Genomic DNA, 27,385 nt, shown 5'->3' with positions numbered 1-27,385 from the left:
GAAAAAGTTGACAAAGTACAGTGGAAGATAGAAACTGAAAACAAGTAAACAATAAATATTTTTTATATTTGTCCTAAGAAACATCTGTACTATGTCCTGCCTTGGAGAATGACGATGATAAAACATGCCAAGATGACTGTTAGAACTGTTACTGTCGCTATAATGACACTCCCACGACTTGCTGGAAACTGTCCATATGACAATACATTTTGACTGTGAAAGTATCGCGAGGTACCCAGCCAGAGAAACAGAAGTCCTAAAGCAATAAACGAGCCTCCAAGAGGTCGACCCAGCTCAGAGACGGTGTGCAGTTCCTGAGGACCTCCTGATGGGCTATTATTTTGAAGCCTGAAGAGTTGTGTGACGGCCACGCCAACGGTAATGAGTGATAACGATGATCTCAGCCAAGCTAGATATGTACGCTCATTCGCAAGATGGTCTCTAGCAATAGAGCCCTTATTCTCGAGAATCAGCGAAGGTGAGTACTTCTCATAGAGCTCTTTCATCCGCTGCAGTACTCGGGATATCTGGTGTGAGGAACGAATGTTGTCTTCATTTGATAAAGACCCTGCTCTTGGTGCAGTGTTCCTGTGTGACAGTGATTTGGTAGAATTGACCCTACTAAGACTGTTACCACCGCCTGCAGAACCTGTATTGCTTGTACAGGATGTGTTTGCAGATACAGATGGATTGAGGTCAGGAGTAACAGATGGACTGAGTGTGGACTTTCCTTCCATTCGGTTCCTGAGGTGATGGACACTGGATGCTGAGGGCTGGTCCAGCGGTCCAACGGAGCCCTTACGTCTGTTCGGGACAGACTCTCGGAAGGTAACGCTTGCTCCACCCGGACTAAGCGGTGTGGCAGCTACCTGTTCTTCAAGAGACAAAGGTAGAGAGGATGAGGAAGTATTCACGAAAGGATGCACTTTTGTTTCACTCATGATGCGGCCTTGTGTAAAATGTCAATTAATGTAATTAATGGATAAAGATGCACACGCCAGACATGACAGTCCCACAAATCTAGTGGCTAGGAATTACTTAGGGGAGGCGTAAGTCTTTCAGGCAACCGAACCTTTCTGTTCACATTCATTCACATTCACTACCTTACAAAATCACAGAATGTCGACCGCCGCTACTGACTCTTCTAAGAAGATACGTTGGTTGCCTCTCGAATCAAACCCAGAGGTACAAGCATTTTTAATATTTTAACCTTGACAAAGAACATGCAAATATGAAACTAACTCCAATATACTGCGTACAACAATATCCCTTTTCATTTTATAAGGTGCTGGACAAGGTATGCTTTAGATGACAAGAGTTTTTTTTAAATTGAATTCGCAAGTTCAAGAAGGTCATGTACTTACATACCTTCATACTGCTTTTCACTTTTGTAGTATGTTCGTGACCTCGGAACCTTGCCACCCTGGAGATATACTGACGTAATGGGTATGAAGTAGTCGTCCTGACTTTTCACTTGATATTTCTAGGAGATGTCAATTGTCTTAAGCATATATTAAAACTTGATCTTCATCCTTGCACTCCTTTAATCATTAGGTCTTGATGAAGAACTCTTGGCATTTGTTCCTCAGCCTGTCCATGCCATCATTTTGCTTTTCCCCATTACACCCAAATACGAAGAGTACTGCAAGGAGGAGAAGCAGCGAATTGACCAAGAGGGTCAGGTTGTCAGTCCCAAAGTGGTTTTTTACCCGCAGACCATTCGCAATGCATGTGGAACTATGGGTGTGCTCCATTCGATTGCCAATAATTGGGCCTATGGAGGACTATTGAAATTGAGTAAGTACAGGGGACCCAGATTGTTATTGCAACAGCTAGCGTGTTTATGAAAGAAAATTTTGTGAGAGAATAGCAGAACTTCATAGAATTAAAGAAAATATCATTGTGGAACATGATGTTTAATAGAGGAGGACAGCATCATAGATCGGTTTTTGAAAAAGACCCTTGATCTATCTCCAGCAGAGAGGGCCAAGGCATTGGAGGAGGATAATGCTTTTGCCGGTGTTCACGAAAGTCATGCATCCACGGGACAGACACAGACACCCGATATTGCAGATGAGCTGGATCTACACTTTGTTTGTCTGATTGAGCGAGATGGACACCTGTATGAGTTGGATGGAAACAAGCCCTATCCAATCAATCACGGTACCACTTCTCGAGATACATTTTTGTTTGTAAGTCTCCATTTTTCTTATGTATGTATGTGTGAATGAAAGGCATTTGCTGCTCTGATACTCTAAAGAACTTGCTCATCTTTATATTTCGTTCACTTTATCTGCTTTATTTGTAATCTAGGATGCCATGAAAGTAGCCAAGGAATTTGTAAAGCGAGATCCTGATAACTTAAATTTTAGCGTCATCGCCGCGACAACAGCAGAAGCAGATGTTTTGTAGAATTTAAAGAGAACAGCCCAATAAATACCTGAGCTACGTCACCAAGAGAACAAATATGCTTCTGGCCACTTACTGCTCTGGTCACAATTCGACGCTACAAGAGTGCTCTACACTCTTGCTGAAAAGGAGTTTAATTTTCTGCGCAGGGTTCATTTCCTCTTCATCCGAAAGTGCAGAATAACTATGAACATAAAGATATAAATCACCGTGTCTGGACAACATTGGTGTTTGTCTTCGAAGAAGTGTCGATTGAGGGCTTTATGACTCGGGTGTAGCTATTCACATTGATCATATGGAAGTCAAAGCGTTTCGGGACAAGGAGTAAAACTGGCGGATATGCCACTCGCACTGCATTGTGACGGCTTTGTAGAAGGTCTCTCTGCTGACCACAATAACAAAAATAAAAGACCTCATTGCTTTTATTTTTTTTTTTTTTATTTTTTTTTTTTTTTTTCCTTTTCTTTACCTTACCCATCACTGTTACTACTTAACTTTGATCCTTTTCAATCCCGAATTCACAAAACATGGACCCTCAGCAGCAACAGCATGCCCATATGACCGCCACAGCTGCTTGGTCAGTGCCTCATACATCTTACATGATGCCTGGAACACCGATGCAGCAACAACAGGTTGCTCCTCCACACCAAGCATACCAGCAATATCAGCATCCTGGTATGATAGACCCACAGCGTCCTCATCATCTTGGCCATACCTCACATTCACACCATGTCCCTGCGCCCCCCGGTATCCCTCCTCATCCTCAAGGCTATCCCATGCATCCTTCGCCCCATGACGTGCCTCGTGGCCTTTCCGGTAGTGGACGTCGATCCCCTCCGCCTTACCGGGGGTACCGCGATCGATCTTATTCTCCTCCACCTCGTCATCGCAGAACACCATCCCCTCGTGGTCACCGACATTCTCGTGGGTATGATCGGGAAATGGATTATCCTAGCCATCGTGGGTATGATCGAGGATATGACAGGGGACATGATCGTTATGATTTTGATCGAGGCTATAGTAACCGTGGTTATGATCGCGGCTATGATCGAGGCTATGGCCGCAGCTACAACCGAGACTACAGTCGTGGAGGCTATAGTGGTCGTAGTGGCTATGATCGTGGGGGCTATGGAGGCTCCCGTACTCGTTCTCCACCCAGACAGTCAAGAGCCATCAACCGGTATTGTTTTTATTATTTTTATTTCGTTTTGCTTTTTATAATCTGAAAGACATGGTTGATTTGAAAAACTGAAACTTTTTTTTTTCTTTTTATGCATTTTTTGTAGTGGAACAGAGGAGGATCGTCTTGCCTCTAGGACTCTGTATGTTGGCAATATCCCCTATACCTTCCGTGAACAAGAAGTGGAGGACATGTTCAAGAAGTTTGGCACTATTGTCAAGGTCACTGTGGTTATGGATCAGTATACTGGTCGTAATAAAGGGTATAGTGTCGTTCTTTCCCCTTCCTTTTACTTCCCATCTTTTCTGCTTATCAGGCCTCTTTTACTCTTACTATTTAACTATATCGTGCTATAACCTCGATCTCTCTATTGTCTAATTTTTTTTTTTTTTTTTTTTTTTTTTTCGCGCCTTGATTTATCTATACTGGTGCATACTTCTCTTCATCTCCTTCTTCAACTCTTTCTATCTAATGTCTGTACTCATCTTCGTTGTTATCCTTGTGCATGTGTCTTGGTAGATTTGCATTTGTTGAATTTGATGATCGCAAGAACGCAGAGGAGGCATTAGAGAACTATAATGGGTTTGATGTCGAGGGCAGACGATTGAAGTTGGACTGGGATATTGGATTGACCAAAAAGGACATTAAGCCTCCACGCTTGACCGGAACCACGACAGATCATAATGGCACTGCAGAAACATCACTTCAACCCCACACACGTACTGTCACGGAAGGCTCAACTCCTGTAGAAAGCGGAGTGCAAGCGACATCAAACCCTTCTACTGATATTGTTGACCATGAAAAGAACATTAAGTCACAATCTAACATTGGCACTGGCACTAGTATCCAGGAAGGACAGCAGTCTGCGGAGGGACTGACTGTACAGGGTGTAGAGGACCCTTCTAAAGTAACAGAAGCATCAGAGCAACACGCAGTGGGTCAATCATTATCAGAACAACCTGATCATCAACAAGCTGTTGGTCAACCATCGGAGACTGCTTAATACAATCTTCATCAAGACCCAGCTTAGACTTCATATCACAATAATTTTCTTAAAGACATACTCGAGAAAGAGAGAAAGAACAACGAACATGCATAACCCATTCAGCATTTTTATCAAATACCATAGACACAGCATTCCACTTTGTTATAGAGGGTGAAAAAAAAAAAAAAAAAAAAAAAAAAAAAAAATGGACATCAGTGGACTGCTGAAGGAGGAATCAAACAATTCCCGACGGGGTTGATTGTGGACATGGCCAGAAGAAGAAAAAATGAAGAAAAAAAAAAAAAAAAATAAAAATCATTGATTAATGAGTGACACCTGTGGACTAATTGACCTTTGGACGCCAATGGATATCTTCTGGATTTTGACGACTTGCAAAAAAAAAAAAAAAAAAAAAAAAAAAAGACGATTGAAATGATATAGGGGCAATCTTGTAGTCTTTGATTCATCTTTATATTTTAAACCCGCTCCATTTGTTCACAAGTAAAAGGTAAGGATGAAATAAAAAAAAAAAATTTGAACATGTACATGTACATCAATAAAAATATGCTTTCCATTCTCTCTTTCTCGCTCTTTTTCTCTCTCTCTCTCTTTGTTGGATTTGCTTGAGTACTTGTCCTTTGAAAACGCCTTTTTCTTTTTCTTTTATTGATATGCTAGAGGTAATCGTATTATATATAATTACATGTATTTCCTATGGCGCAGGCTCTCCTCTTTTCCCTGTTCTTTAAATATTTAAATATGATGGCGAGCACAGAACTCGGCCATGCGGTTGTATGCCTCTTGGAGCACCTCTGAGGGAGAAGTGAAAACAATGCGGATGAAATTGGGGCATTGGAAGACAGAGCCAGGCAAACACATGACGGATTCCTCTCCCAAAAGTTTCTCTGTAAAGACAATGTCGTTCTCAATATCCTTGAATTCTGCAACATTGATGCCGATCATCACATACATTGCACCCTGAGGAATAATGACCTTGAGGCCAGGCACCTTGGACAAGATGTCTGTGCTCATCTTTGCATTCGCCTCGAGTTGTACACGAGTGTCGTTGTAGAAAGCAGGATCGGTGTTATGGAGAATATCCTGAAGTGCACTCTGGACCAATGAATTGGGTCCGAGAATCAACTGAGATAAGCTGTTAAGGCCATCCCGGATTTCAGCCCCAAAGATATCATTGCGGTCATGAATAAAAAGCCAGCCCAATCTCCACCCGGGAACCAAATACTTCTTTGCAAGGCCACCGACGGCGAGCACGGGGACTGTCGTGGTAAGAGAAGCAAGAGGGAAGAATTCGTTACCACTGAAGACAAGATCGCAATAAATCTCATCAGCAATAACAGGCAGATGATTGCGTTCACAGACAGCCAGGAAATCAAGCAAATGCTGCTTTTTGAAGACAGAACCACAGGGGTTGGAAGGATTGTTCATGACAACAGTGGCTGTACGCTCATCAATCAATGACTCGAGATGCTTGAGATCCATTTCCCAGTTGCTTTCAGGCTATAAAAAATAGTATTTGACAAAGGAGAAGGATTATATTAATATTTGAATTGAGTCGAACTAACGCGACCAAGTGACAAAGGAACGATTGCTATCAAGGACTTTTTTTTTTTTTTTTTAAATGATGCTCTTCTTCACTCACCAACAGATCGTAATAGCGCACTTCGATACCCTTCGAGTCAGCAAGAGTCTGGTAAAGTGAAAAACCAGGACGAGGCAAGAGAATATTGTCACCTTCGTTGCAAAGAACACCAATGCACATGTCGATTGCACCAGAGCATCCGCTGGCGAGGATGACATCCTGAGCAGTCAAAGGAGCGTCGGGACGAGTAAACTTGTCAGCAACAGCCTGGCGGGCATGTGGGTAACCAGTTGAGGGAGGATATCCATTGCTCTTGTAGGAGTGAAGTTGCTTCGAGACAGCTTCTGTGCAGGACTCATGGATTTTGAAGTTACCAAAGAGAGTGGGATCACCCAAAGCAAGAGAGATCATGGACTTTGCAACATTTGGCTTGACCTTGATGTGATCGACAATGGCACGGATGGGGTTAGATGTGCGCTTGGCAACGATGGAGGCAGAGACCTTCCATGAATTACGAGAGTGAGTGTTAGGAGCAGACATGATCAAGTTGAGATGGCTGAGTAAATCAAGAATGAATAAGAGAGTGTGAGAATGATGTTGAAAGAGAATTGTTGGATTTAAATGGCTGTGGAACTGTGGGAAGAAAAAAGTAGAGCCGATCGGACATACTCTTCCACAACTACACCCTTTAACGAACATTTCTTACACGATGGGGTCAACTAGCGCGTTTTTTTTTGTATTGTCCCACAGAGGGGTAACTTGAACTAATCCTCTTTAGAATAGAGTACAACATGGATAATACGCGCCGATTAGGTTGCCACCAATTTCAGTTTTATCGTAAGGCTCTCTACTTGTGCCTGGGGTCTGGTACTGTCACTCTCACTTTTTCATACAAAACCGATATTTATTAATAAAAACCGATACATCTCCTTTTAGAGTCCCGGTCGCTCGCTTAGTTGTAGTCCGTACTGCTTACAAAGTCTCCCTACGATCCCCTTCAGTGGTTGTGGTAGGTAGGTATCGTCGGATAATATCAATGCTTTATTTTGACCTCCTTCAGTACCTCAGCTGTTACCTCTACCTTGGGTCCTACGCAATGCTGTCCCTCGTCGGAAGTGTTGTTCCTGGGTTTCAGTCTTGACCTGTCATGCCAGCAGTTCAGTTCAGGGCAGATCAACAGTGTGGAAATATATTGCAGCTATGGCCATTGGGTTCTTTGTTAACGGGCTTAATTACCATATTTCATAATAAACATCAACCAGAGGTTCTTAGTCCCCAGAGTAAATAATTCTGGAAATATCAAGACACATACAGATAAAGAAAAAACGGGTCCTGCAGAGTAACGTAGTGCAGTTGTACTCTGGTGAATAATCTAATTTTCTTTTTTTTTTCTGTGGGCAAAGCAAACCCCTCAATATATCACGTGATACTATCGGAGTTCTTCCCACGAACGAATTACTACTTCTCCACAAGCTTTTCTTTTTTCTTCTCATTCCTCTTCAACATTCCATACCTTCTGTCATTGTTTTTCACTCACCCCAACAATAAATCACTACCCTTCCTCGCTTTTTTTCAACCCACAGAGATATTTATACCCATAACCCATAACCCACAACCCATAAATACCTCACTATGACAAGCCAATCAACTGTCAGCGCAAAGGATGCTCGCATCCTCGATATGGTCTTCAATCCCGAGGGCACCATGTTGCCGGATAAAGAGACCGAGGCTATGCTTAACAACGCACCAATAGGTGAGTTTATCTAATATATGTTCAGGGTTGAGCTGTAGGCTCAAAATTGATTCTTTCATTGCTTGTTTACTTCACTTTTTTTTAACCCTTTCTTTTTCCTTTCCATTAGCAATTGAACCTGAATTACTGAAACGACTCAAGGATATGGAAGCCGAGGCTGTACTTCTTGCTGAAAAAGATGATATCAACGGTGCGATTGCAAAATTTACAGAGGTCATTGAACTTTGCCCAACATACGCCTCTGGATACAACAATAGGTAAGATTGAGGTCTCATCATTTAATTTTATTTATTTTATTTTATTTTATTTTATTTTTTATTTTTATTTTTATTTTTATTTTTTGTTATTTATTCTATAATGAAATCTGTTGCTTACCTCTTTTTATAAATATGACGTTTGCATTTTATAGAGCACAAGCATACAGGATTCAGGAAAATACTACAGCGGCTTTGCAGGATCTGAATAAGGCGATTGAGCATGGCAACGGTCAACCAGCGATTCTCAAACAAGCCTATACTCAGCGTGGTATCATTAAGAAGTTGAGTGGTGATAAGGATGGTGCCCAAGTTGATTTTGAGCGAGGCGCGCGTTTTGGCAACCCAGTGGCGAAGGCAGTGGCTGTTCAGGATAACCCCATTTCACAACTCTGTGGTGCTATGGTCATGGAGATGCTGAACAAAGAAATCAATGGATCCAAGGAGAACAACGAATCTAAATAAGCACTATTTTTATAATTTAATAATAAAAGAGTTTTTTTATTGTAAATGTAGATTATCGATTGTCAACAGTTAGGAAGTATGCTTTTATTAACTACCAAAGGGAATTGATACACCAAGACTGGACTTTAGTTCTGGTACTTCCTGAATCTTCTGGTCATCAAATCTGAATAATTGGCAAACACGGGTTCTTACGCCTGGCTTTCGTCAAGATTCGAACCTGTAAAAGACAGAAAGCCACTAAACCGCAAAAAGGCATCACGATTTAATCGGGTCAACTTGCGTATCCGTTCATACACAATGCGTCCCTTCTCCTTGCCTTCTGTAGTCTCTTGATCAACATCAACCACAAGATTGACATGCAAGTTAGTCAGCTCAGTGCAAACCCATTCTGCACCACCTACAATTTCTGTCACCGTGACTTCAGTTCCATGCAGTGCCTTTAAGCGTGGACAATTGGATAAGATTGTTTGAACAATACCATCGGACTTGATGCCTTCTCTACTGAACTCCAGTCTCTCAACTGTATCGCAGAGCCTTTGTTCCCTTCTTTTTCGCTCAATGTGTCCGTTCTTCTGAATCTCCTGCTCGTCTGCTAGCAGTTCTCGAATAGAAAGTGGACCAAACTCACAAAACTGGGCAACTAACCGCCTCAGTTCAGTCATCTGTCTGAGAAGTGCCGCCATATCTTTGTCCTTTATCCTTCCGAAATGCATCGACAGATCTGATAGGTCTGTCAGAGTGAAGGGGTGGTCAAGGAATACTGTTCTGTAGAACTCAGTATGGATTTGTTGCGATGATTCAGTGGACCCAATGATATCATAAAAACTCAATGAACGTAACCTTGGACACCTCTTAGTCAACATGCCGAGGCAATACGATCCTGTGTGCGGATGTGGGGGGGAAAGAATTTGGACATCCTGAAGACCAAGTGTGTTCATATTTGGGAAAATACTCATGTCCGTGTCGTTGTTCATGAAATCGAAAGGTAGTTGATCGATGTTTACTCTAACCAAGTCTAGACACCTGAGTCCCTTGCAGACTTGAAAGAACAGACTGACTTCATCTTCGGGTATATATGCTCCATGGATAGTCAAGGCTTGTAGATGAGTGCATTCTAGGAATGTTCCCCATATCTCCCGTAAATCCTCAACGTAGTAGAGCGTAAGCTCAGTGATTGTGCAACTGTGAGACTTGATTAAGTTGGAAACATGACAGGGATTGTATGATATTCCGGCTATACATTCGATGGATCGAAGACGACTACAGCCTTGCAATGCTGTGTACTCCTGTGGAAACGTATGAAGAAACACAAGCGCTTCAATGTATTTCTTGTAGTTCTGCAGTGCCTCAACAGTAGGATTTCTTGAATCGCATTTAATAATGATCTGTTTCCAGATGGATTTGACAAGTGTATTATGAAAAACCTTGGAGACACGAATACAAGACAAGAGGTCTTTTTGTTCTAGGAAATCACTGATAAGCGAAACAATATCTGGAATTTCCAAAGGATTCAAATTGAGATTGCTCATCGTGCGAAGAGAAATGATGGAGTGAAGTAAAACGTGAGATGAAAGCGTGAAAGTTTTTTTTTTTTTTTTTTTTTTTTCCCTAGCTAATAAGGTTTTTCTGATCTGACGTGTGTAACATGTACATGTACTCATAAAAACAGATGCATCGCTGGACTTCTGAGTATGTACAAGCAACAATCCGAAATCCAATAAATTCAGCAGCATCCGATTAATCAAGTAGCGCCTGAGGGTTTCCAGCAACGACAGAAGAGGTCCACTAAGAGAGGGCGCGGGGTGACCTGTTGAGCTGCTTGCATCTTAATCTAAACTTCACGTGTGATAACGGCATTGTTGGTCAACTCATGGCGCAGACTAACAGACACCAGTCCTGCCTTTAGGTTGGGACGTCATGCATTCGGCACAAGTGCCACAGTCTTCTTAAAATAAGGGTTTAGTCCATGTCAGACTGATATTACACACTTTCCGGTTTGACTGTGAGTTTCCAAGGCATACACCTTTTACTCTATTTATTTCTTCAAAAAAGCCACACCTTTGATGTGGCGAAACGGACGGCGCAGATATGGGCGCACGGACCAGGCTTGGTGGATGCTTGAACTACACATTTTTTTTATAATACAATTGTTGTCCTAGCACTCAGCTAAACATTCTGCCATGACTTCCTGGGGCTGAGTGAATGATAACGCGAAAAATAAATTTGATCCTTGACGAAAAGCTGGTGTGATGGTTTCCAATCCCAACTTTTTTTTTTTTGTCTTCATCAATATTATTGTTGTTATTAGACAATTTGAAAATAAATGTTCTGTAAAATATATATAATATCAAAACCAAAAATATCATGATTTTTGATATCTTTGCATATTTGACTCAGGGTAAAAGTTTGTTCTACAATACATGTATTAGAGCAGGAGCTTTCATATTGGCGGGTCGGGGCTGATAGAAAGCAAGGGTTTGATTTGTCCGATTTGCACTTCCAGAACTGAGTAAATGACTAGGCGTAGTTATTGAGGTTTCTGTCTAAGTTGGATGGATCTTGGTGATGAATATGATGAGTGAGCTAATTCAACATATTATCGCCTCATAACCAAATGGGGAAAGAGACTTTTTTTTTTTTTTTTTTTTTTTTTTTTTCCAATGAATAACTCGCTTTAGTGATAAGGATGTTGTGTTTACAACTCAAACAAAGAGAAAAACAAAACGTAGCCTTCATAACATTAGTAGCTGCAAGGAATGCAAATGATATGAGTGGCTTCTTGGCGCCTTGCTTAATTTGTTTTTTTTTTTACTTCATAATGTAAGCAAACTCTTATTCAAGTTATGGCTGTGGAAATGGGTTAATGGTTATTTATCCTTGGAGGATTCCAGCTGTGATGGGGAGGAGATATTGAGGTTTTGACCTTTTTGAACTTGATCGCCCACCTCTAAAGGACACGGATTCTGCACCATCCACATATTTCGGAGCCAGGTGGTGCGATATTCCTTGAACAAATATATTTATTTACTTACTAATGACGGTATAACCGACGGAATGCTCTTTATGAGACTGGGTATGAAGCTATGGCGGTCATTGGCATGAAAGATAAAATGCTACTCTTGCTAGTTTACTAGATCAGGGAAAAAAAAAAAAAAAAAAAAAAAAAAAAACTAAACGATAGCTATAGGAAGAGCAAGAAGACAAACAAAAGCTATGCCAATTGTGATGTTGGATCCCACGAGATGAGTCCGTATTTGCAAAATAACTTGTTACACCGGAGGTTCTCAACTTGGTAAGGGCTTACAGTTCTACAATCACCAAACTTACTTTTGACGGTGCAAGTTTTTGAATATGTATAACATTTGCTACCAACAAAGTAAATATTCATTAGAAGGCACATATTTAAGAGCCATGTACTCCAAATCAAAGTGGAAAGTGAACGTATTTTTATTTCTTTTCTTTAGCCCCAATCATAAATCATAATTGAACCCTGCTGAAATGTTATGTGCTACAAATAAGCTAGCCATTGCATTGCTCTTGTAGTTTACAACACCATCCAAACGTTTGATCTTCGGCCAATTGTTTATAATCCATGTCACATCCTCTGATTGCATCTGCTGACACATATCACGGTTGAACGATAACAAGTGTAGGCGCTTCAGGTTGGCCAGTTCATCCAGACCTGCTCTCAACCTCAAGTCCAGCGTCCGGTATTGCGCTACTGAGTTGTAATTCGTCAAATAAAGGACACGTAGTTTAGTCATCTTAGCTAGTTGCTTAAATACAATGCGCTGCTTCTGCATTCCTTCTGCAGTCTCCTTGTCAACGTCAGCTTCAAGCCGGATGACTAAGTAGGTGAGATCAGTGCTAACCCATTCTTCACCATCAACAATTTCTGTCACTTTCACTTTGGGCCCCGCCAATTCCTTCAGACGTGGACAATTGGATAAGATCGCTTGACCAACACCGGCAGGCGTTTCACCTTGCCTTTGGAATATCAGTATTTCAACTGTGTCGCAGAGCCTCCGATCCCTTCTCTTCCGTACTATGTGTCCACCATCCAGAACCTCCTGCTCGTCTGCTAGTAATTCTTGCATAGAGAGTGGACCGAATTCACAATCTGGGATATCTAGCCGTCTTAGTTCAGTCATCTTTCTGAGAAGTGCTGCCATGTCCTCGTCTTTTATTCCGAAGGATCCCATATACAGGTCTGATAGACTTGTCAGTGTGAAGGGATGATCAACGAATACCGCCTTATAGAAAGCACAGGCGCCTGTTCTATATAAAATACCGCCACGTGCGTATTCATCGAACTTTAATGAGCGTAGCTTTGGACATCTCTTAGCCAATATGCCGAGACAATAAGATGATGAATAAAAGGTTGGAGGCGTGGATATCCGGACATCGCGAAGATGTAATGTGGTCATATTTGGGAAAATGAATTCATCTGTGCCGTCGTTCAAGAAGTTGGGGGGTAGTCGATTGATATCTACATAAGACATTTCCAAGCACCTAACTCTCTTGCAGACTTGAAAGAATAGATCGACCCCGTCATTACACATCTGGGTACTAGAAATGGTTAACACTTCTAGATGCGTGCATCCCAGTAATGCTGTCCATATCTCTCGCAAAGTTGGATTATCCTGTGTACTGAGCTCAAATTTGGTGATTGTGGAACTGTGGGACATAATCAAGCTAGAAAGCTCACTCAGATTAAACAAACTCTGGCTTTGACATTTGATGGATTGGAGGCGAACACAGCCTTGCAACGACATGTACTCCTTTGGAAACTTGTAATAGAATAGAAGCTCCTCAATATTTTCCTTGTAGCTCTGCAGTGCTGCACCAGTAGGATACTTTCTATATCTTGAATAGGCATCTCCAATCTCAATCCTTTTGCAAATGGATTTAGAGCCAGCAAGTGTATTGTGGAAAGTCCTGGAGACAAGAATACAGCGTAAGAGATCACCTTGTTCTAGGAAGTCGCCAACACGCGAAATAATTTCTGGAATGTCCATAGGATTCAAATTGGAATTGCTCATCATGTAAAAGAGAGAGAGAGGAAGATGATGGAATGAGAGATGATAGAGCGAAATGAAGTGTGAACAGGAACATGTTTTTTATTTATTTATTTTTTATCTTTTAAGCACTGCAGGTTTGCATATCTGGCAGGTTCGCCACCTTTTTCTACTAAATTAAAATTTGTAATAGGTCTTAATAAAAAAGGTTCCTGCCTGGCGGTAATAAAAGCAGCTCTCTGATCTCTCCATACGATCGAGCTTTTAATAATGGCCTTTGGCGCAGCCTTACATAGTACCGATCAAATGGATGCACACAAGCACACTGCAAGTTGATTCTGGACAGATTTGTCATTTGATCTCCTTGGTGCTGGGTGACTTTACACTAGTAATCTTTAGTCTTGCTATTACGAAGATTAAATGACTTCCTAATCAGATGCTAAGGAAGAGGAGGGAGACCAACTTGACAACCTCAGTTGGTGTCGTATCTGACACCTCCTCTATCTGTTGTTGATTCTCAAGTCTTAATGCTGGTCATTACAAGATCTCTAGGCTAGTTTTTCATTTGCAAAAACTAGCAGAGCAGTCAGAAGGACCAAACCAAGTCAACTTGCCTATCCTATCATATACAATGCGTCCATTCTCTTTGCCTTCTTCGGCTTCTGAACTAATATGACTTTTTTTAATTTGTATACTTCAAAGGATGCGTTGATTTACGTCCAGATCTTCAAATTTTCAGCAAGGATTAGTAGAATAACGTTTGGCTTGACAGCTTATGAGTTAGACGATATGTCTTTTTAGATGAAAAGCCATCCCTGCGATAAGGCGAATATCTTGCATAGTTATTAAAAACGTGTTGTGTCTGCTCAAGAGTAAAATACGGATTCCTGATAACTTCTGATAGTCTCCTCGGTATTGAAAGGAGGTACATGCTGACCAGTCGTGTTCAGACGCAGAAGCTGAACGTTCCACATATAATGACACTGCCAACAGCATTGGGGTTGTTGTTCTGTCAGGTTGTCCGAAAATTAGAAAATAAAGAGAGAAAAGGAGAGAAAATGAAAAGTGATAAAGGTGTAGGGAAACTGATAAAATGAAAAAGTAAATGTGGACTACGCTAAGTAAATCTATTTCTTTTATGCCAGCACATCCATAAATTTTATTAATACCAATGTTCTGTTCATTTCGGGCATTCCATATCCTTCTTTCCCTGGAAGCAACAATGACCACTCCATCTTCAACCTGTGGATGCCGAGAGAGTCTCCCTGGATGCAACAAAGATCACCATTGGTGATAAGCATATCGCCAGGTCGTTGCCAAAGTTATAGGGGCCAAGCAACATCTTTGCTTCGTGACAATTCAGGCAACTTAAAGCGAAGGTACAAAAGCTTTTATATTCTGGTATTTGCCCCAGTGGGGCTCCTCCCGCGCTGTTCTCCATTCAAAATTTGATCTATTAAATCTTACATGTATGTAGTTTATTGTATTTTATTGTGGATAAATAACACTATTGCTGGGCTGGTAACATGCGAAAAGGTATCGTTCGATTGACATTAACTGAAATATTGTCTAGACGCCATATTTTTCACGGTAGGCACGCATCTGAACCAAGTGATCCGCATAGGTACCTTGCTCCTCCATGTATTCCATGATATGGGACATGGTAACAATGGCCTTGACAGGAGCTCCAAAGTCTCTTTGAACCTCTTGGATTGCTGATAAGGTACCATCCTTACCCGTCTCTTGACGATCCACAGCCACAAGTACTCCAGCAAGCTCAGCCTGGGCGCTCTTAATGATATCGACTGACTCGCGAACAGCAGTCCCCGCAGTGATGACATCATCAATGACCAGAACCTTTCCCTTCAATGGGGATCCTACAATGGTACCACCTTCGCCATGATCCTTTTTCTCTTTACGATTGAAGCAATAAGGTGTATCCTTGTTGTATGGACTATCGGCTAATGCGACTACAGTGGCACAAGCAAGAGGGATCCCCTTATAAGCAGGACCAAAGATGACGTCGTACTCGATACCAGAGTCATTCACAGCCGCGGCATAAAATTTTCCGATCTTGGAAAGGGAAGCGCCAGTGTTAAAGAGACCAGCGTTGAGGAAATATGGGGAGATACGGCCAGACTTGAGGGTGAACTCGCCAAATCTTAGGACTTGGTTTTTGATGGCAAACTCAATGAAATCGCGCTGGTACTGTTTAATGGTCATGGCTGGTAAAGAATGGATGGGAGGTTGCTTATGGAGGTTTAAGGTGGTGTGGCCAAGAACGATGTAGCAAGGGTTGGAGTGACATTAGAAAAGGAAAAAGAGGAGAGGAGAAGAGAAGAGAAGAGAGATAGAAGCGGCAATTAAAGAAATAAAAATAAACATGGGTGCGCCAGTCACGCAACAAAACAAAAAGCGGGGGTTTTAATTTTTTATTTCTCTAAGCTCTTACAACTCCATTCCGGTATCCTGTTCCGTACTATTTTTCTTATCAGCTATAAACCCAACATCGTTCAACTCAGAGTTAACTTGTTTGGCGAATGAAGGTAAAGGAGGAACAGGTTCAGATAGTGGACTGGGGCTAGCTAATGCCTTCAACTCCTCTTCTGCCAGCTCATGCCCTATCTGCAGAGCTTCCTTCATCTTGTAATGCTCTGCTCTCATCTTTGTAAACTTTTCGTGATCAACTATATCCATTAAAAAAAAAAAAAAAAAAAAAAAAAAAGTGTTACTAGCCGCATCCAATCCTGAGTTTTATCGGTAGATGCTATCCAGAAAGCAAAGCCATTGCATGATCCACAGTTCGGGAGGGGAACTTACTTTTCTTGGAAGGAACATCGTCCTCTTCATCGTCAGAGTCCCTCCACTCCTCTGGCTCATCTCCATCCTGATCATCTGTATTTTCATCGCCGTCCACGGCTTTAAACTTGGGTGAAGCAGGTGTAGGTGCTAATGAAACATGCTTCTTTTTACCATCATCAAGAGAGAATGACTCTAATGCAAGGAAGAATTGAAAGAAATGAGGGTTAGATTGGAGATTCTGCAACCTTTTTTTATGTTAAAAGAAAAGAAAAAAAAAGAAAAAAAAAACACGAGGTTGACTGCGATGATTAATTGTCATAAGCTCGGCTCGAGATGCTGTTCATTGGTTATTTTAGGATAGATGACTACCAAAGCTTCCTTGCTTATGCCTTACCATCCATATCCATGGCTTTGTCTAGTTCATGGTTATAATGGACATATGGTGTCTTGGGCTCGTTAATCTTCATCGTAGAGTCCTTTTGTGCTTCTGTAAGCGTCAAGTTCTCCTCATCCCATTTGATTCTATAAATATATATATTTTTTTATCAAACAACAAATAAGAGTGTTAAAGCACGGCAACACGAGGTAGTATAATGCCAATAGGTACGACAGGTTAGGTCCCTTAAGCAATCAGCCAACTGCCGATTGTTTTTCCTGTACAATATCAACAGAGAGCCGTTACACTTTACACTTTACCTTGGAGCACGTTCGTCGTGCTGGTGCTGTGAGGCCGGTCGTTTAAGAATCCCCTTGACTGGCTGTGTCATTAATGTGGGACTATGTCGTACTGGTGAGGCTTCCCTGCTCATGACTATGCTGTTAAATGGGTGGAAGAAATGGAAGAAATGGAAGAAATGATGGAAAAAGATGAATAGAAAAATAGGAAATGTGAACATGCTCCCTTACCAAAAAGCGCGTAGACTATGAAACTTTATTATGCGTGGATGCTCATACACCGTGAGCAGTCACATGCCCAAACATTTTGCACACTGCTATGAGCCTATGAGTACGATTTGATAGCCAAATGGGGGCTAAAAAAGAATTACTTTATTAGTCTTGGTATATTAATGGTAGCTAATGCCTAGTAAATTTCCTAATATTAATAATAATGACCCTTGTCTTGAGGACCTACATAAACAGTATGAGAGAACCACAGGAATTGTCGATGGAGCAGAATGGGTAAGCACAGGGCTGACTAAAATGAAGGCCCATATTGTGGTTGATGTTGACTAAGAGAGCGCAGAAGGCAGAAACTGACGATCAAATCCTTTGGAGTAAAGTTACCAATTATCTTTTTCAGGCCCGACTCGAGACAAAGGTCGGCCTTAGAAAGTGTGTGAAATTTTACACATGGCACAACAGTCTTAATTGAAGTTACCAATAAAAAAAAATTATTGGTTAGACACGACATACAAAGATTTGACATAATCTTGCTCTAGCAACTCTCTCATGCAAGATGAACAACCTCAATTCGAATCCCTTGGACATTCCAGAAATCGTTTCGCTCGTTGGTCGCTTCCTAGATTATGATGATTGCTTACGCTGTATCCGTGTCTCCAAAACTTTCCACAATACACTTGCCAAAGCCATATGGCGAGACATCTGTGTTGACGCCGATTCAACGTATCCCTCTGGCGAAGCACTGTATAACTACAAGAAATACATCGAGGACCTTACGTTTTTTTATTATTTCCCAGAGGATTATTTGTCATTACAAGGTTGTGATCGCCTCCAATCCATCAGATGTGAAGTCCAGCGTAAATCCGATCTCCGTCAGATTTCCGACTTGATCGACTCTCACAGTTCTACGATCACCTACCTTACTTTCACCTGTCCAAGTTTAGGAGATATATGGGAGCCATTACTGAAATGCACTCGCCTTGAAGTCCTAAGCGTCTCTAAGACACGCATATTTGAAAACGAAATAGATCAATTCTTCCAGGTCTTCAAGCAAATTAAATATTTGAACATGACCGACGCAAGCATCAGTCAGCTACCTTCCGACTTCTTGGGAGACGAGGCTGACAAATACATTTTCCCAAATATGAGCACATTATATCTTCATAATGTCCGAATACACAACCCTCCACGTCCATACACATCATCTTATTGTCTCGGGATATTGACTAGGAGGTGTCCAAAATTACAGTCATTGTACCTCTATGATTACAAAAAAGGCTCCTTAACTATGGACCAATTACATCTTGATTTCTGCAGGACAGCATTCCTTCATCATACCTACACAGTGGCAAACTTATCAGACCTATCTCTCGCATCCATGAAAATAAAAGACGAGGATATGGCGGCAATACTCAGACGGATGACTCAATTGAGACGACTAAAAGTCCCGTGGGGTAAGTTTGGTCAACTCTCGATGCGAGAATTGCTAGCAGACGAACACGAGGCCCTGGAGGACGGGAACATAGTACAGAAAAGAAGGGGCCGGAGACTCTGCGATATGGTTGAGGAACTGGAATGGAGTGAACAAAGCGAAAGAACTGATGGCGTTATTCAGGCGATCCTCTCGAATTGTCCACGTCTGAAGAAGCTGAAAGGATCTACAATGACAGTGACAGAAGTTGCCAATGGAGCAGAATGGGTTAGTACTGGCTTGACTGAAATGCAGGTCAATCTTGTAGTAGATGTTGATCAGACGACCGAAGAAGGCAAGGAAAAGGGACGCATTGTGTATGATCGGATACATAGTTTGGCTCGATTGTATGGCTGCTACTGCTCACGGTATAATCGACTTCTATCCTTTGCAGGCATGACTCCAGAGAACAGTCAGTCTTAAGAATCTGTATTTGTTAGTATTCAGATTTGAGAATTAGCATAAAATAGAGAGAAGAAGAGTACAAGCACTAAAATAAGGGGGATTTAAGGAACTGGGACGAGTCTTTTACTCTTGATTCATTGGTGATGGTTAATGACCCACCACTTGATAAAAATTCAGACTCCTAATTGTGAACAATGACAATTGTCTTTATGAATTATGTAAAAGACATGAGCTGCATTTGGAGCTCAAAGGCCAAGTTCCACTACTTTGTCCTAAGCGCCTTTTTTTTTATGAGAGAGAGAGCCTGTTTTGCACCACATAAAGAGTCTGTCGTATGAAAATCCCTGTCATGATACCACTTGATTAGTAGCTCCTCTTCAACCACTGTTTAAAATGCCCTTCCCAGTTATTCATTATCCATTCTGATATGGCTTGGTAGATAGTGCAAAGTTAACAGAAGGAGGGATTGCAGTATATGATATGTGACTGAAGATGTCAGACTGCTCCATCTAATATGAAATCGTCAAATTCCCATAATGGCGAGGTTGGCGAATATTAATATTGTGACAATCGCTATTTGTTGATGTCATCCCCATGAACGAAAACACCTTGACTCATTCTTTCGAGTCGAGAGATTAGATTCACCTTCCACTGGCCTTTTCTTTGCAAGTCCTGCTACCATAGTCAGATTTACAAGAACATCAGAGCCGCCTATGCTATACTCACTTGCACGAGCTTCTTTAGAGAGAGCTTCTTTTAAAAGTGATAGAATGACCAAAATCAATATGCTTGCTTCATTACACTTTACAATAGCCAGGATCTCTATCGAAAGCACGCCAGGAACTTCAGCTTGCTTTCTTTTCCAAGCTGAATAAGTATCAGAGCGAATAATTAGAAAGAACGTCGAGTTAATCAAGGCGCGAAGCAAATGGTGAGACTATGTATATGACCGTTTAGAAGTAGAAAATAAGTTTCATCAAATGAGGACTTCAGCAATCAATCCATCAAGAGCTATATTCACACCTTGGTGCTGCAGCTTGACAATGGTGTGATGTGATCATCTGCTACAATTGGAAAGCGGGCACTGAGTTTTTCAAGTCTTCTAGCAAGCAATAAAGCAGCCTCCTGGGTAGTTTTTCCAGCTCCTCCTTCTTTAAGCTACCAGCGGCGAGCTTGAGCATGAGCTTCTTGGGCCTGGTATTTGAGCCCACGGTAATATGGGATAGATGGCTTGCTTGAGCATCCAGATCGAGTCATTGGATAATTTTTTTGCTGGAAACAGTGTACTTCTCGACCAACAATCAATAGACTCAATTTTGATGGGCCCGATCAGCTCACTCTTCTGAGACTAACTGCTTCCATTTGTTTATGCTTTTGAGGCTGTCGCCTGCTTGACTGGACTTGCTGCTTGTTTGACTTGTCTATTCTGGAAATATGGTTTAGAAGTTTCCTCAGGGGTTTTCTTTGCAGCTTCGCCTTTGTCATTGGAATTGTTACTGAATATGTGTAAATATGTTGATTGGAGAATAAAAATGATGGCTGAACAGGCAAAATCCCTAATTTTTTTTTTTTTTTTTTAAAACAGGCAGTTAAGTGTAAGGCCAACGAAGCAAAAGGAAGGGGATAACGAGAACATGGAATGTCTAAAAAGTGAAAAAAAAAGGGCGATGAAGCTTCGGAATAAATGAAAAAGGGAAAGAGGTATGTAAAGTTGAATTGCAAAGGCAAATCGCGCATATACAGGAAAAGTAATTAGGAGCGAGAGCGCAAAAGATAATGATCATAAGGAAAGGAGCGGCGCGTTGATCGATCTGTACCTCTTACTATTTCTTACTGATATAGCCATTCATGTTCATCCACCCTTCATTCCGACTGTTCCGCGTCATTGTTACTTTGCCACTAATCGCTTCTCACTTGAACCTTGGTTATATTAATAAACTTTATTAGCCAACGCTTGTGGTATCTCAATTGATTGGTGCAAGTAACTACACTTGAGTCATAGGGTTTTCAAGCAACACTTTTCCAGGACATGGTGATTAATACTATAATGCCTATAGTTACCATATTACTCTGCACTTTCAGAAGAGCTGTGCGATCAGCACTTTGAAAGTGAGCCCTACGCAGAAGATTGAGCTTGGTTTTAGAAAGGTTGCAGCGGAGCTCCTATCCTAAGTAGGAAATAGACACGTTACACTATGATGGTGAAGGCGCAGCAATAGCACTAAATATCGCAAGGCGATAAAGCACTTGAAAAAAAAAAAAAAAAAAAAAAAAAAAAAAAGGCGAAAGTATGACCTTCTGAAGTGCACGTACTTCTTTTTGTTTTTTAATATTTCCTCTTCTAACTATTACTTTTACAACTAGCATTAAGTATATCGAGTTTTCACACAAGCAGGTCAGCATGTTCGACAATGGTACTCGCAGCAACCTCTCATAAAAGGTGGAAAGTAAAAATGGTTATGAGTGATTCAGACGACGGCACACAGGCTCTCAGCAGAACTAAAAGCAGTCTATCCGCTCGACAGAGTTTAGGGAGTACGCTCAACAGTACGAGCGGGTTACTGAACCCCTGGACAAGTTTTACACCTATAGAAGCATGCATTTTAGAAGAAAATGAAAGATCATCAACTAACAAAAACAAGTGCTATGGATGGCTCCTTTGGATCTGCTCATTTTTTTTTTTCTCCACATTAAAGCCTCTGCTGTCATATATCTACATATCTTCTTATCCATTGTTCAACCTGTGTTTATCATTACACCTCTGCTTGCTCCAGATTGCTCCTTCAATTATATATTTCAAACATCGCTTAATCGACGCGATGTTCTATTTAAGAAAGCAAGAACAAGCTTCTGGGATCGTTGATGTGGGTGACAAAAAATAAAATGAGAGTAAGAAGTAAGAACTGACAGATATGTAAAATACGATGTCGAGACAGTCTACATTTGCAAACAGCTTACTATACCCATGTTGATCTCTTCCAATTAAGAAAAAAAAAAAAACCATAGGATAAAGTAGGATAGTGAATTGAATAAACGAACGACAAGCCTACTATCTCTTGAAAGCGTTCACCTGTTGCGAGGAGGAAAATCAAAATACGCATAAAAACGAGATCTCAGCTTACAGGCTGTCAGCAGGGTCAGGGCGTTCTCCCACACACAGTCCATGCCAAGTTACATCAACTCATCATTCTCTCTTTGTCTCTCTCTTTTTTTGCATGATGGGCAATCCCAAAGTGAATCCCCTGGACATTTCAGAAATTGTTTTACATGTTGGCGACTTTCTAGAGCGAGATGCTCTCTTACGCTGTATTCGTATCTCTAGAACTTTTCACGATACACTTGTCAAGTCCATCTGGAAAAAAATCACTATTGAAGCTCACGCAAGGTATCCAACTGGTGAGGCGCTACAGAACTACAAGAAATACATTGAGGAGCTTAAGTTTAACGAAAGCTTTTCTGAAGAGTACCTATCATTGCAAGGTTGTAGTCGTCTCCGATCCATCGAATGTTCAGGTGTCTGGAGCTCACCCAGTCCGGATCAGGTTTTCGACTTGATCAAGCCCCACAGCTCCACAATCACCAAGCTTAGTTTCAAATTTTCAAATCTGCGAAACAAGTGGGGAACTCTTTTGGGATGCACTCGCTTAGAAGCCTTGGACATCTATCATACACATATACTCGAAGATGAATTCGCTCAATTCTTTCAAATCTGTCACAAGGTTAGATGGCTGCACTTATCTGGCATAAAGATCAATCAGTTTCCTCTCAACTTCTTGGACGACGACAAGGAGGAATATATTTTTCTAAATATGACCACATTACGTCTATATAATGTTGAAATTTCCAATCCTCCACATCCGCATACATCATCTTACTGTCTGGGGATATTGACTAAGAGATGTCCAGGACTACGATCGCTGGAATTCTTTTATTACAGAGAGGATACCCAAACAACACAACAAATGGATATTACTTTCTATAGGACAGCGCTCCTTCATCATCCATATACTCTGACAAATCTATCGGATGTATACTTTCCACTGATGAAAATAACAGACGAGGAGATGGCAACACTTCTCAAAAAAATGACTAGTCTTAGACGACTAGAAGTCCCGGATTGTGATTTCGGTCCACTCTCTATTCGAGAATTATTAGCAGATGAGCAGGAGGTTTTGGATGGTGGAAGGATAGTACGACAAAGAAGAGATCAAAGGCTTTGTGATACAGTTGAGATAGTGAAAGTCAATCAGCAAAGCAAAAGGACCGATGGAGTCGCTCAAGTATTCCTATCCAATTGTCCACGTCTGAAGAGGCTATATGGACCTAAAATTACAGTAACAGAAGTTGTCGGTAGTGCAGAATGGGTTAGCACTGGACTGACTAAGATGATGGTTCGTCTTGTGGTTGATGTTGATCCAGTGACCAAAGAAGGCAAGGAGAAGGGACGCATTGTGTATGACCGGATATGCAATTTGGCTCGATTAGATCTATCTGATTTGACGTATTTCAGTGGTCTTCTATCCTTTGCAAGAATAAATGTAGCCTAAAGAACATGTGGTGGTTAACACAAAGACCTGAGAATCTACAGCGGATAGTGGGGGGTAGAGTATAAAAACTTAAAGAATCGAGGAATCGAGAGATTGAGACTAGAATTACTGATCATGTTGATACATTGCTAATGGTTAGTGCAGTACCTGCCACTTAATAAATACACGATTGATAATAACTGCTGTCTCTATGATCAATGTAAAAGGCTTGAACTGCATTTGCGGTTCAAAGGCCGAGTCTCTGATTTTTCCAAGGTCTTTTTATCGAGCTTGAGGTATACCGCATAAAAAAGACGTTGTGCTCTAATATCCCCGCCATGATAGTATTCGATGGGCAGCTTCTCCTAAGTTGCTGTTTTAAAAGCGCTTCGAGCCGCACTTTACTAACACTAATATGACTTCGTAGTTTAGTGCAGATTACATAGAAGGAGGGGATGCCAGATACGATAGGCAATTGAGGTTACCTAGTTGATCTCTTCCTCTTCCTTACATCTGATAGGAAAAGCCGTAAAGCCGCCCAGTACCAAGGAGATCAAATGATAATTTTGTCCAGAATCAACTTGCAGTGTGCTTGTGTGCATCCATTTGATCATGAGGGGCTCGGTACTTAGTCCAGATACACTACTATGTAAGGCTGTACCAAAGGCCATTATTAAAAGCTCGATCGTATGGAGACTGATAGTCAAGGAGATCAGAGAGCTGCTTTTATTACCGCCAGGCAGGAACCTTTTTATTAAGACCTATTACAAATTTTAATTTAGTGGCAAAAGGTGGATGAATTTTTCATCATAAAAGGGGTCACACCTGAATTCTGTAAAAACATGCTATCTACGTAAAAATTGGCACTTATTACAATAAATTCAGGCGATAATGAACTTTTTTTGGTTCTTTCACACAGTCAACAACCAAGTAATGGCACAAAATTAACACCTCTTCCCCTCTCCCTCTCATTCTGAGATAAGTGCTACCAGAGCAGGCCGCATCCTCTTGATAAAAGGAAAAATTAGGATGTAGGACTATCATCATTAGTGTTATAGTCAAAAAAAAAAAAAAAAAAAAAAAAGTACTCTTTATGGTTGTGGCTGCGTTGAAAAATCTAGGAGATTTTTTTCTTTAAGTGCAAACGTAAACAAACGCGACTACAAAAATGATGGATTTTTGGGTGTAAATAAACACTTGCTCAAAGTGTATAGTGTAGAAAATCGACATTAGAGCAAGTTTTCATTTCTATTCATTTCAATTCAATAAATATATCAAACTCTATTTTCACTACCTCATTCATATTTATTCATTCTGACTCACTTTCTCCTTGTCAACAAATCGCGGCATTCATTAAATAACTTCAACTGCCTGTATGCTGCAACCCAGCGTTTCAGCAATAGAGGGTCATTGATTTCGTTCTGAGGATTTTTAAACCGTAGGAAGGTTTCGTGTAATATTTCTTTGTTTACTTCTTAGTGATCGTGTATTGTCGGACTTGAAGGAGAATCGAGCACACTTGATAAATCTGATAACTCTAGTCAGGATGACTAGGGATGTATTCAAGGCCATCTTCATCGTCGTCTCTCATCGCCTTGGTAAGCGATATCATCCTCAGTGTATGGGGTGAATCGATGATTGTGCTTTTCAGATGTCATTATCATTCGAACAGCATCAGGGAAAATGACTTCCTTAATTCGATGCGTTTCTGGGACGTACGCTTTGGCAATAGCGACGACTTTCTGGCACCAGCCTGCTCCTTGGTTGAAATGTAGCCTTTGGTAGCAAGGACTGGTTACCAGAGGTTGTTTGGTTCTTTCCTTGAGGCATATTGATGGATGAGAGTGGGGAGTGAAAAAAAAAAAGAAAAAAAAAAAAGCGGCGACGCAAGTAATATCGAAAAATAGAGTTTGATATATTTAACAGAAATGACAACTTGCTATAATGTCGATTTTCGACAATTTGTCAACGGCGAACTGTACAAACGTGAACAAACGTTACAAAAAATGATGGATTTTTGGGTGTAAATAAGCACTTGCTCTAAGTGTCTCTAATATATAAATAAAAACATGTTCCTGTTCACACTTCATTTCGCTCTATCATCTCTCATTCCATCATCTTCCTCTCTCTCTCTTTTACATGATGAGCAATTCCAATTTGAGTCCTATGGACATTCCAGAAATTATTTTGCGTGTTGGCGACTTCCTAGAACAAGATGATCTCTTACGCTGTATTCTTGTCTCCAGGACTTTCCGCAATACACTTGCTGGCTCTATATCCATTTACAAAAGGATTGAGGTTGGAGAAACCTATTCAAGATATAGAAAGTATCCTACTGGTGCAGCACTGCAGAGCTACAAGGAAAATATTGAGGAGCTTCTATTCTATTACAAGTTTCCAAAGGAGTACATGTCGTTGCAAGGCTGTGTTCGCCTCCAATCCATCGAATGTCGAAGCCAGCTTTCGTTCAATCTGAGTGAGCTTTCTAGCTTGATTATGTCCCACAGTTCCACAATCACCAAATTTGAGCTCACTACACCGGGTGACTCATCTTTACGAGAGATATGGACAGCATTACTGGGATGCACGCATCTAGAAGTGTTAACCATTTCTAGTACTTACGTGTCTAATGACCAGGTCGATCTATTCTTTCGAGTCTGCAAGAGAGTTAGGTGCTTGGAGATGTCTTGTGTAACAATCAATCGACTACCCTCCAACTTCTTGAACGACGGCACAGATGAATTCATTTTCCCAAATATGACCACATTACGTCTTCGCTTTGTCAAGATATCCACGCCTCCAACCTTTTATTCATCATCTTATTGTCTCGGCATATTGGCTAAGAGATGTCCAAAGCTACGCTCATTAAAGTTCGGTGAATACACGGATGACGATATTTCATATCCAACAGGTGGCCGTGATATCTATAAGGCAGTATTCGTTGATCATCCCTTCACATCGACAAGTCTATCAGACCTGTATATGGGGTCCTTCAGAATAAAAGACGAGGACATGGCAGCACTTCTCAGAAAGATGACTGAACTAAGACGGCTAGATATCCCAGATTGTGAATTCGGTCCACTCTCTATGCAAGAATTACTAGCAGACGAGCAGGAGGTTCTGGATGGTGGGCACATAGTACGGAAGAGAAGGGATCGGAGGCTCTGCGACACAATTCAAGTACTGAGATTCAACAAACAAGCCACAATCTTTGCCGGTGTTGGTCAAGCGATCTTATCCAATTGTCCACGTCTGAAGGTATTGGCGGGGCCCAAAGTGAAAGTGACAGAAATTGTTGATGGTGAAGAATGGGTTAGCACTGATCTCACCCATTTGGTCATTCAACTTGAAGCCGATGTTGACCAGGAGAGTACAGAGGGCATGCAGAAGCAGCGTATTGTATTTAGGCAGCTAGGCAAGTTGACTAAACTACATGTCCTTAATTTGACCCATTACTACGAAGGGTATTTCCGGACACTGGACTTGAGGTTAAGAGCAGGTCTGGATGAACTAGTCGGCCTGAAGCATCTACGCTCCTTATTGCTCACTCATGATAGGCATCAGCAGATGCATAGTGAAGATGCGACATGGATTGTAAATAATTGGCCAAGTTTTGG

The 27,385-nt window shown here is 41.2% G+C and overlaps 12 protein-coding genes across 12 annotated transcripts; 6 read left to right on the top strand and 6 right to left on the bottom strand.

Annotated features, from left to right (window-relative positions):
* Window positions 1–70: 70 nt before the first annotated feature.
* Window positions 71–1,150, bottom strand: BCR41DRAFT_358694 (hypothetical protein). The gene has a single exon (XM_022025093.1). It carries the CDS (start codon window positions 939–941, stop codon window positions 90–92), a length of 852 nt encoding a protein of 283 aa, XP_021878885.1. The 5' UTR covers window positions 942–1,150; the 3' UTR covers window positions 71–89.
* On the top strand, window positions 1,072–2,489 carry BCR41DRAFT_358692 (hypothetical protein). Its single transcript, XM_022025092.1, has 6 exons — window positions 1,072–1,185; window positions 1,286–1,297; window positions 1,395–1,446; window positions 1,555–1,797; window positions 1,924–2,192; window positions 2,314–2,489. The coding sequence occupies exons 1-6, from the start codon at window positions 1,120–1,122 to the stop codon at window positions 2,410–2,412; spliced, it is 741 nt and encodes a 246-aa protein (XP_021878884.1). The 5' UTR covers window positions 1,072–1,119; the 3' UTR covers window positions 2,413–2,489.
* A 1,240-nt stretch (window positions 2,490–3,729) lies between these two features.
* Window positions 3,730–4,205, top strand: BCR41DRAFT_293376 (hypothetical protein; the record flags this gene model as incomplete). Its single annotated transcript, XM_022020382.1, has 2 exons — window positions 3,730–3,851; window positions 4,109–4,205. Coding segments are annotated over 2 exons (219 nt in total), but the record flags the coding sequence as incomplete, so codon positions are not given.
* A 1,002-nt stretch (window positions 4,206–5,207) lies between these two features.
* Window positions 5,208–6,812, bottom strand: BCR41DRAFT_325658 (tyrosine aminotransferase). Its single transcript, XM_022021594.1, has 2 exons — window positions 6,235–6,812; window positions 5,208–6,092 (listed from the first exon to the last, which is right to left on the bottom strand). Exons 1-2 carry the CDS (start codon window positions 6,712–6,714, stop codon window positions 5,328–5,330), a joined length of 1,245 nt encoding a protein of 414 aa, XP_021878882.1. The 5' UTR covers window positions 6,715–6,812; the 3' UTR covers window positions 5,208–5,327.
* Window positions 6,813–7,661: 849 nt separating this feature from the next.
* BCR41DRAFT_325654 (tetratricopeptide repeat protein 36-like protein) lies at window positions 7,662–8,689 on the top strand. Its single transcript, XM_022021593.1, has 3 exons — window positions 7,662–7,927; window positions 8,037–8,184; window positions 8,337–8,689. The coding sequence occupies exons 1-3, from the start codon at window positions 7,807–7,809 to the stop codon at window positions 8,644–8,646; spliced, it is 579 nt and encodes a 192-aa protein (XP_021878881.1). The 5' UTR covers window positions 7,662–7,806; the 3' UTR covers window positions 8,647–8,689.
* Window positions 8,690–8,708: 19 nt separating this feature from the next.
* On the bottom strand, window positions 8,709–10,202 carry BCR41DRAFT_358688 (hypothetical protein). Its single transcript, XM_022025091.1, has one exon. The coding sequence runs from the start codon at window positions 10,173–10,175 to the stop codon at window positions 8,835–8,837; it is 1,341 nt and encodes a 446-aa protein (XP_021878880.1). The 5' UTR covers window positions 10,176–10,202; the 3' UTR covers window positions 8,709–8,834.
* A 1,889-nt stretch (window positions 10,203–12,091) lies between these two features.
* BCR41DRAFT_358686 (hypothetical protein) lies at window positions 12,092–13,774 on the bottom strand. The gene has a single exon (XM_022025090.1). It carries the CDS (start codon window positions 13,689–13,691, stop codon window positions 12,117–12,119), a length of 1,575 nt encoding a protein of 524 aa, XP_021878879.1. The 5' UTR covers window positions 13,692–13,774; the 3' UTR covers window positions 12,092–12,116.
* Window positions 13,775–15,127: 1,353 nt separating this feature from the next.
* BCR41DRAFT_358685 (orotate phosphoribosyl transferase) lies at window positions 15,128–15,999 on the bottom strand. Its single transcript, XM_022025089.1, has one exon. The coding sequence runs from the start codon at window positions 15,885–15,887 to the stop codon at window positions 15,234–15,236; it is 654 nt and encodes a 217-aa protein (XP_021878878.1). The 5' UTR covers window positions 15,888–15,999; the 3' UTR covers window positions 15,128–15,233.
* A 68-nt stretch (window positions 16,000–16,067) lies between these two features.
* Window positions 16,068–17,360, bottom strand: BCR41DRAFT_424207 (hypothetical protein). The gene is made up of 4 exons (XM_022030389.1): window positions 17,163–17,360; window positions 16,861–16,988; window positions 16,485–16,658; window positions 16,068–16,351 (listed from the first exon to the last, which is right to left on the bottom strand). Exons 1-4 carry the CDS (start codon window positions 17,273–17,275, stop codon window positions 16,113–16,115), a joined length of 654 nt encoding a protein of 217 aa, XP_021878877.1. The 5' UTR covers window positions 17,276–17,360; the 3' UTR covers window positions 16,068–16,112.
* A 503-nt stretch (window positions 17,361–17,863) lies between these two features.
* Window positions 17,864–19,338, top strand: BCR41DRAFT_358683 (hypothetical protein). Its single transcript, XM_022025088.1, has one exon. The coding sequence runs from the start codon at window positions 17,923–17,925 to the stop codon at window positions 19,258–19,260; it is 1,338 nt and encodes a 445-aa protein (XP_021878876.1). The 5' UTR covers window positions 17,864–17,922; the 3' UTR covers window positions 19,261–19,338.
* Window positions 19,339–22,391: 3,053 nt separating this feature from the next.
* Window positions 22,392–23,862, top strand: BCR41DRAFT_358682 (hypothetical protein; the record flags this gene model as incomplete). The annotated part of the gene is made up of 1 exon (XM_022025087.1): window positions 22,392–23,862. A coding segment is annotated over exon 1 (1,327 nt), but the record flags the coding sequence as incomplete, so codon positions are not given.
* A 2,045-nt stretch (window positions 23,863–25,907) lies between these two features.
* Window positions 25,908–27,224, top strand: BCR41DRAFT_358681 (hypothetical protein; the record flags this gene model as incomplete). The annotated part of the gene is made up of 1 exon (XM_022025086.1): window positions 25,908–27,224. A coding segment is annotated over one exon (1,317 nt), but the record flags the coding sequence as incomplete, so codon positions are not given.
* Window positions 27,225–27,385: the final 161 nt, after the last annotated feature.

Source organism: Lobosporangium transversale (genome assembly GCF_002105155.1).
Source record: "Lobosporangium transversale strain NRRL 3116 chromosome Unknown BCR41scaffold_34, whole genome shotgun sequence".
Lineage (NCBI taxonomy): Eukaryota > Fungi > Mortierellomycota > Mortierellomycetes > Mortierellales > Mortierellaceae > Lobosporangium > Lobosporangium transversale.
The sequence above is the reverse complement of the archived record's forward strand: the minus strand, read 5'-3'. Positions and strand labels throughout refer to the sequence as shown.

What these genes read in the sequence shown, in the direction of transcription:
- BCR41DRAFT_358694 (XM_022025093.1), bottom strand. Translation starts at nt 941, where the DNA reads ATGAGTGAAACAAAAGTGCATCCTTTCGTGAATACTTCCTCATCCTCT.
- BCR41DRAFT_358692 (XM_022025092.1), top strand. Translation starts at nt 1,120, where the DNA reads ATGTCGACCGCCGCTACTGACTCTTCTAAGAAGATACGTTGGTTGCCT. An exon ending in GAGATATACTGACGTAATGG is followed by an intron (nt 1,447 to 1,554) that starts GTATGAAGTAGT and finishes TTTAATCATTAG; the next exon opens with GTCTTGATGAAGAACTCTTG. An exon ending in CTCGAGATACATTTTTGTTT is followed by an intron (nt 2,193 to 2,313) that starts GTAAGTCTCCAT and finishes TTTGTAATCTAG; the next exon opens with GATGCCATGAAAGTAGCCAA.
- BCR41DRAFT_325658 (XM_022021594.1), bottom strand. Translation starts at nt 6,714, where the DNA reads ATGTCTGCTCCTAACACTCACTCTCGTAATTCATGGAAGGTCTCTGCC. An exon ending in TGCGCTATTACGATCTGTTG is followed by an intron (nt 6,093 to 6,234) that starts GTGAGTGAAGAA and finishes TATTTTTTATAG; the next exon opens with CCTGAAAGCAACTGGGAAAT.
- BCR41DRAFT_325654 (XM_022021593.1), top strand. Translation starts at nt 7,807, where the DNA reads ATGACAAGCCAATCAACTGTCAGCGCAAAGGATGCTCGCATCCTCGAT. An exon ending in GCTTAACAACGCACCAATAG is followed by an intron (nt 7,928 to 8,036) that starts GTGAGTTTATCT and finishes CCTTTCCATTAG; the next exon opens with CAATTGAACCTGAATTACTG. An exon ending in GCCTCTGGATACAACAATAG is followed by an intron (nt 8,185 to 8,336) that starts GTAAGATTGAGG and finishes TGCATTTTATAG; the next exon opens with AGCACAAGCATACAGGATTC.
- BCR41DRAFT_358688 (XM_022025091.1), bottom strand. Translation starts at nt 10,175, where the DNA reads ATGAGCAATCTCAATTTGAATCCTTTGGAAATTCCAGATATTGTTTCG.
- BCR41DRAFT_358686 (XM_022025090.1), bottom strand. Translation starts at nt 13,691, where the DNA reads ATGATGAGCAATTCCAATTTGAATCCTATGGACATTCCAGAAATTATT.
- BCR41DRAFT_358685 (XM_022025089.1), bottom strand. Translation starts at nt 15,887, where the DNA reads ATGACCATTAAACAGTACCAGCGCGATTTCATTGAGTTTGCCATCAAA.
- BCR41DRAFT_424207 (XM_022030389.1), bottom strand. Translation starts at nt 17,275, where the DNA reads ATGAGCAGGGAAGCCTCACCAGTACGACATAGTCCCACATTAATGACA. An exon ending in CACGACGAACGTGCTCCAAG is followed by an intron (nt 16,989 to 17,162) that starts GTAAAGTGTAAA and finishes ATATATTTATAG; the next exon opens with AATCAAATGGGATGAGGAGA. An exon ending in CAAAGCCATGGATATGGATG is followed by an intron (nt 16,659 to 16,860) that starts GTAAGGCATAAG and finishes TCCTTGCATTAG; the next exon opens with AGTCATTCTCTCTTGATGAT.
- BCR41DRAFT_358683 (XM_022025088.1), top strand. Translation starts at nt 17,923, where the DNA reads ATGAACAACCTCAATTCGAATCCCTTGGACATTCCAGAAATCGTTTCG.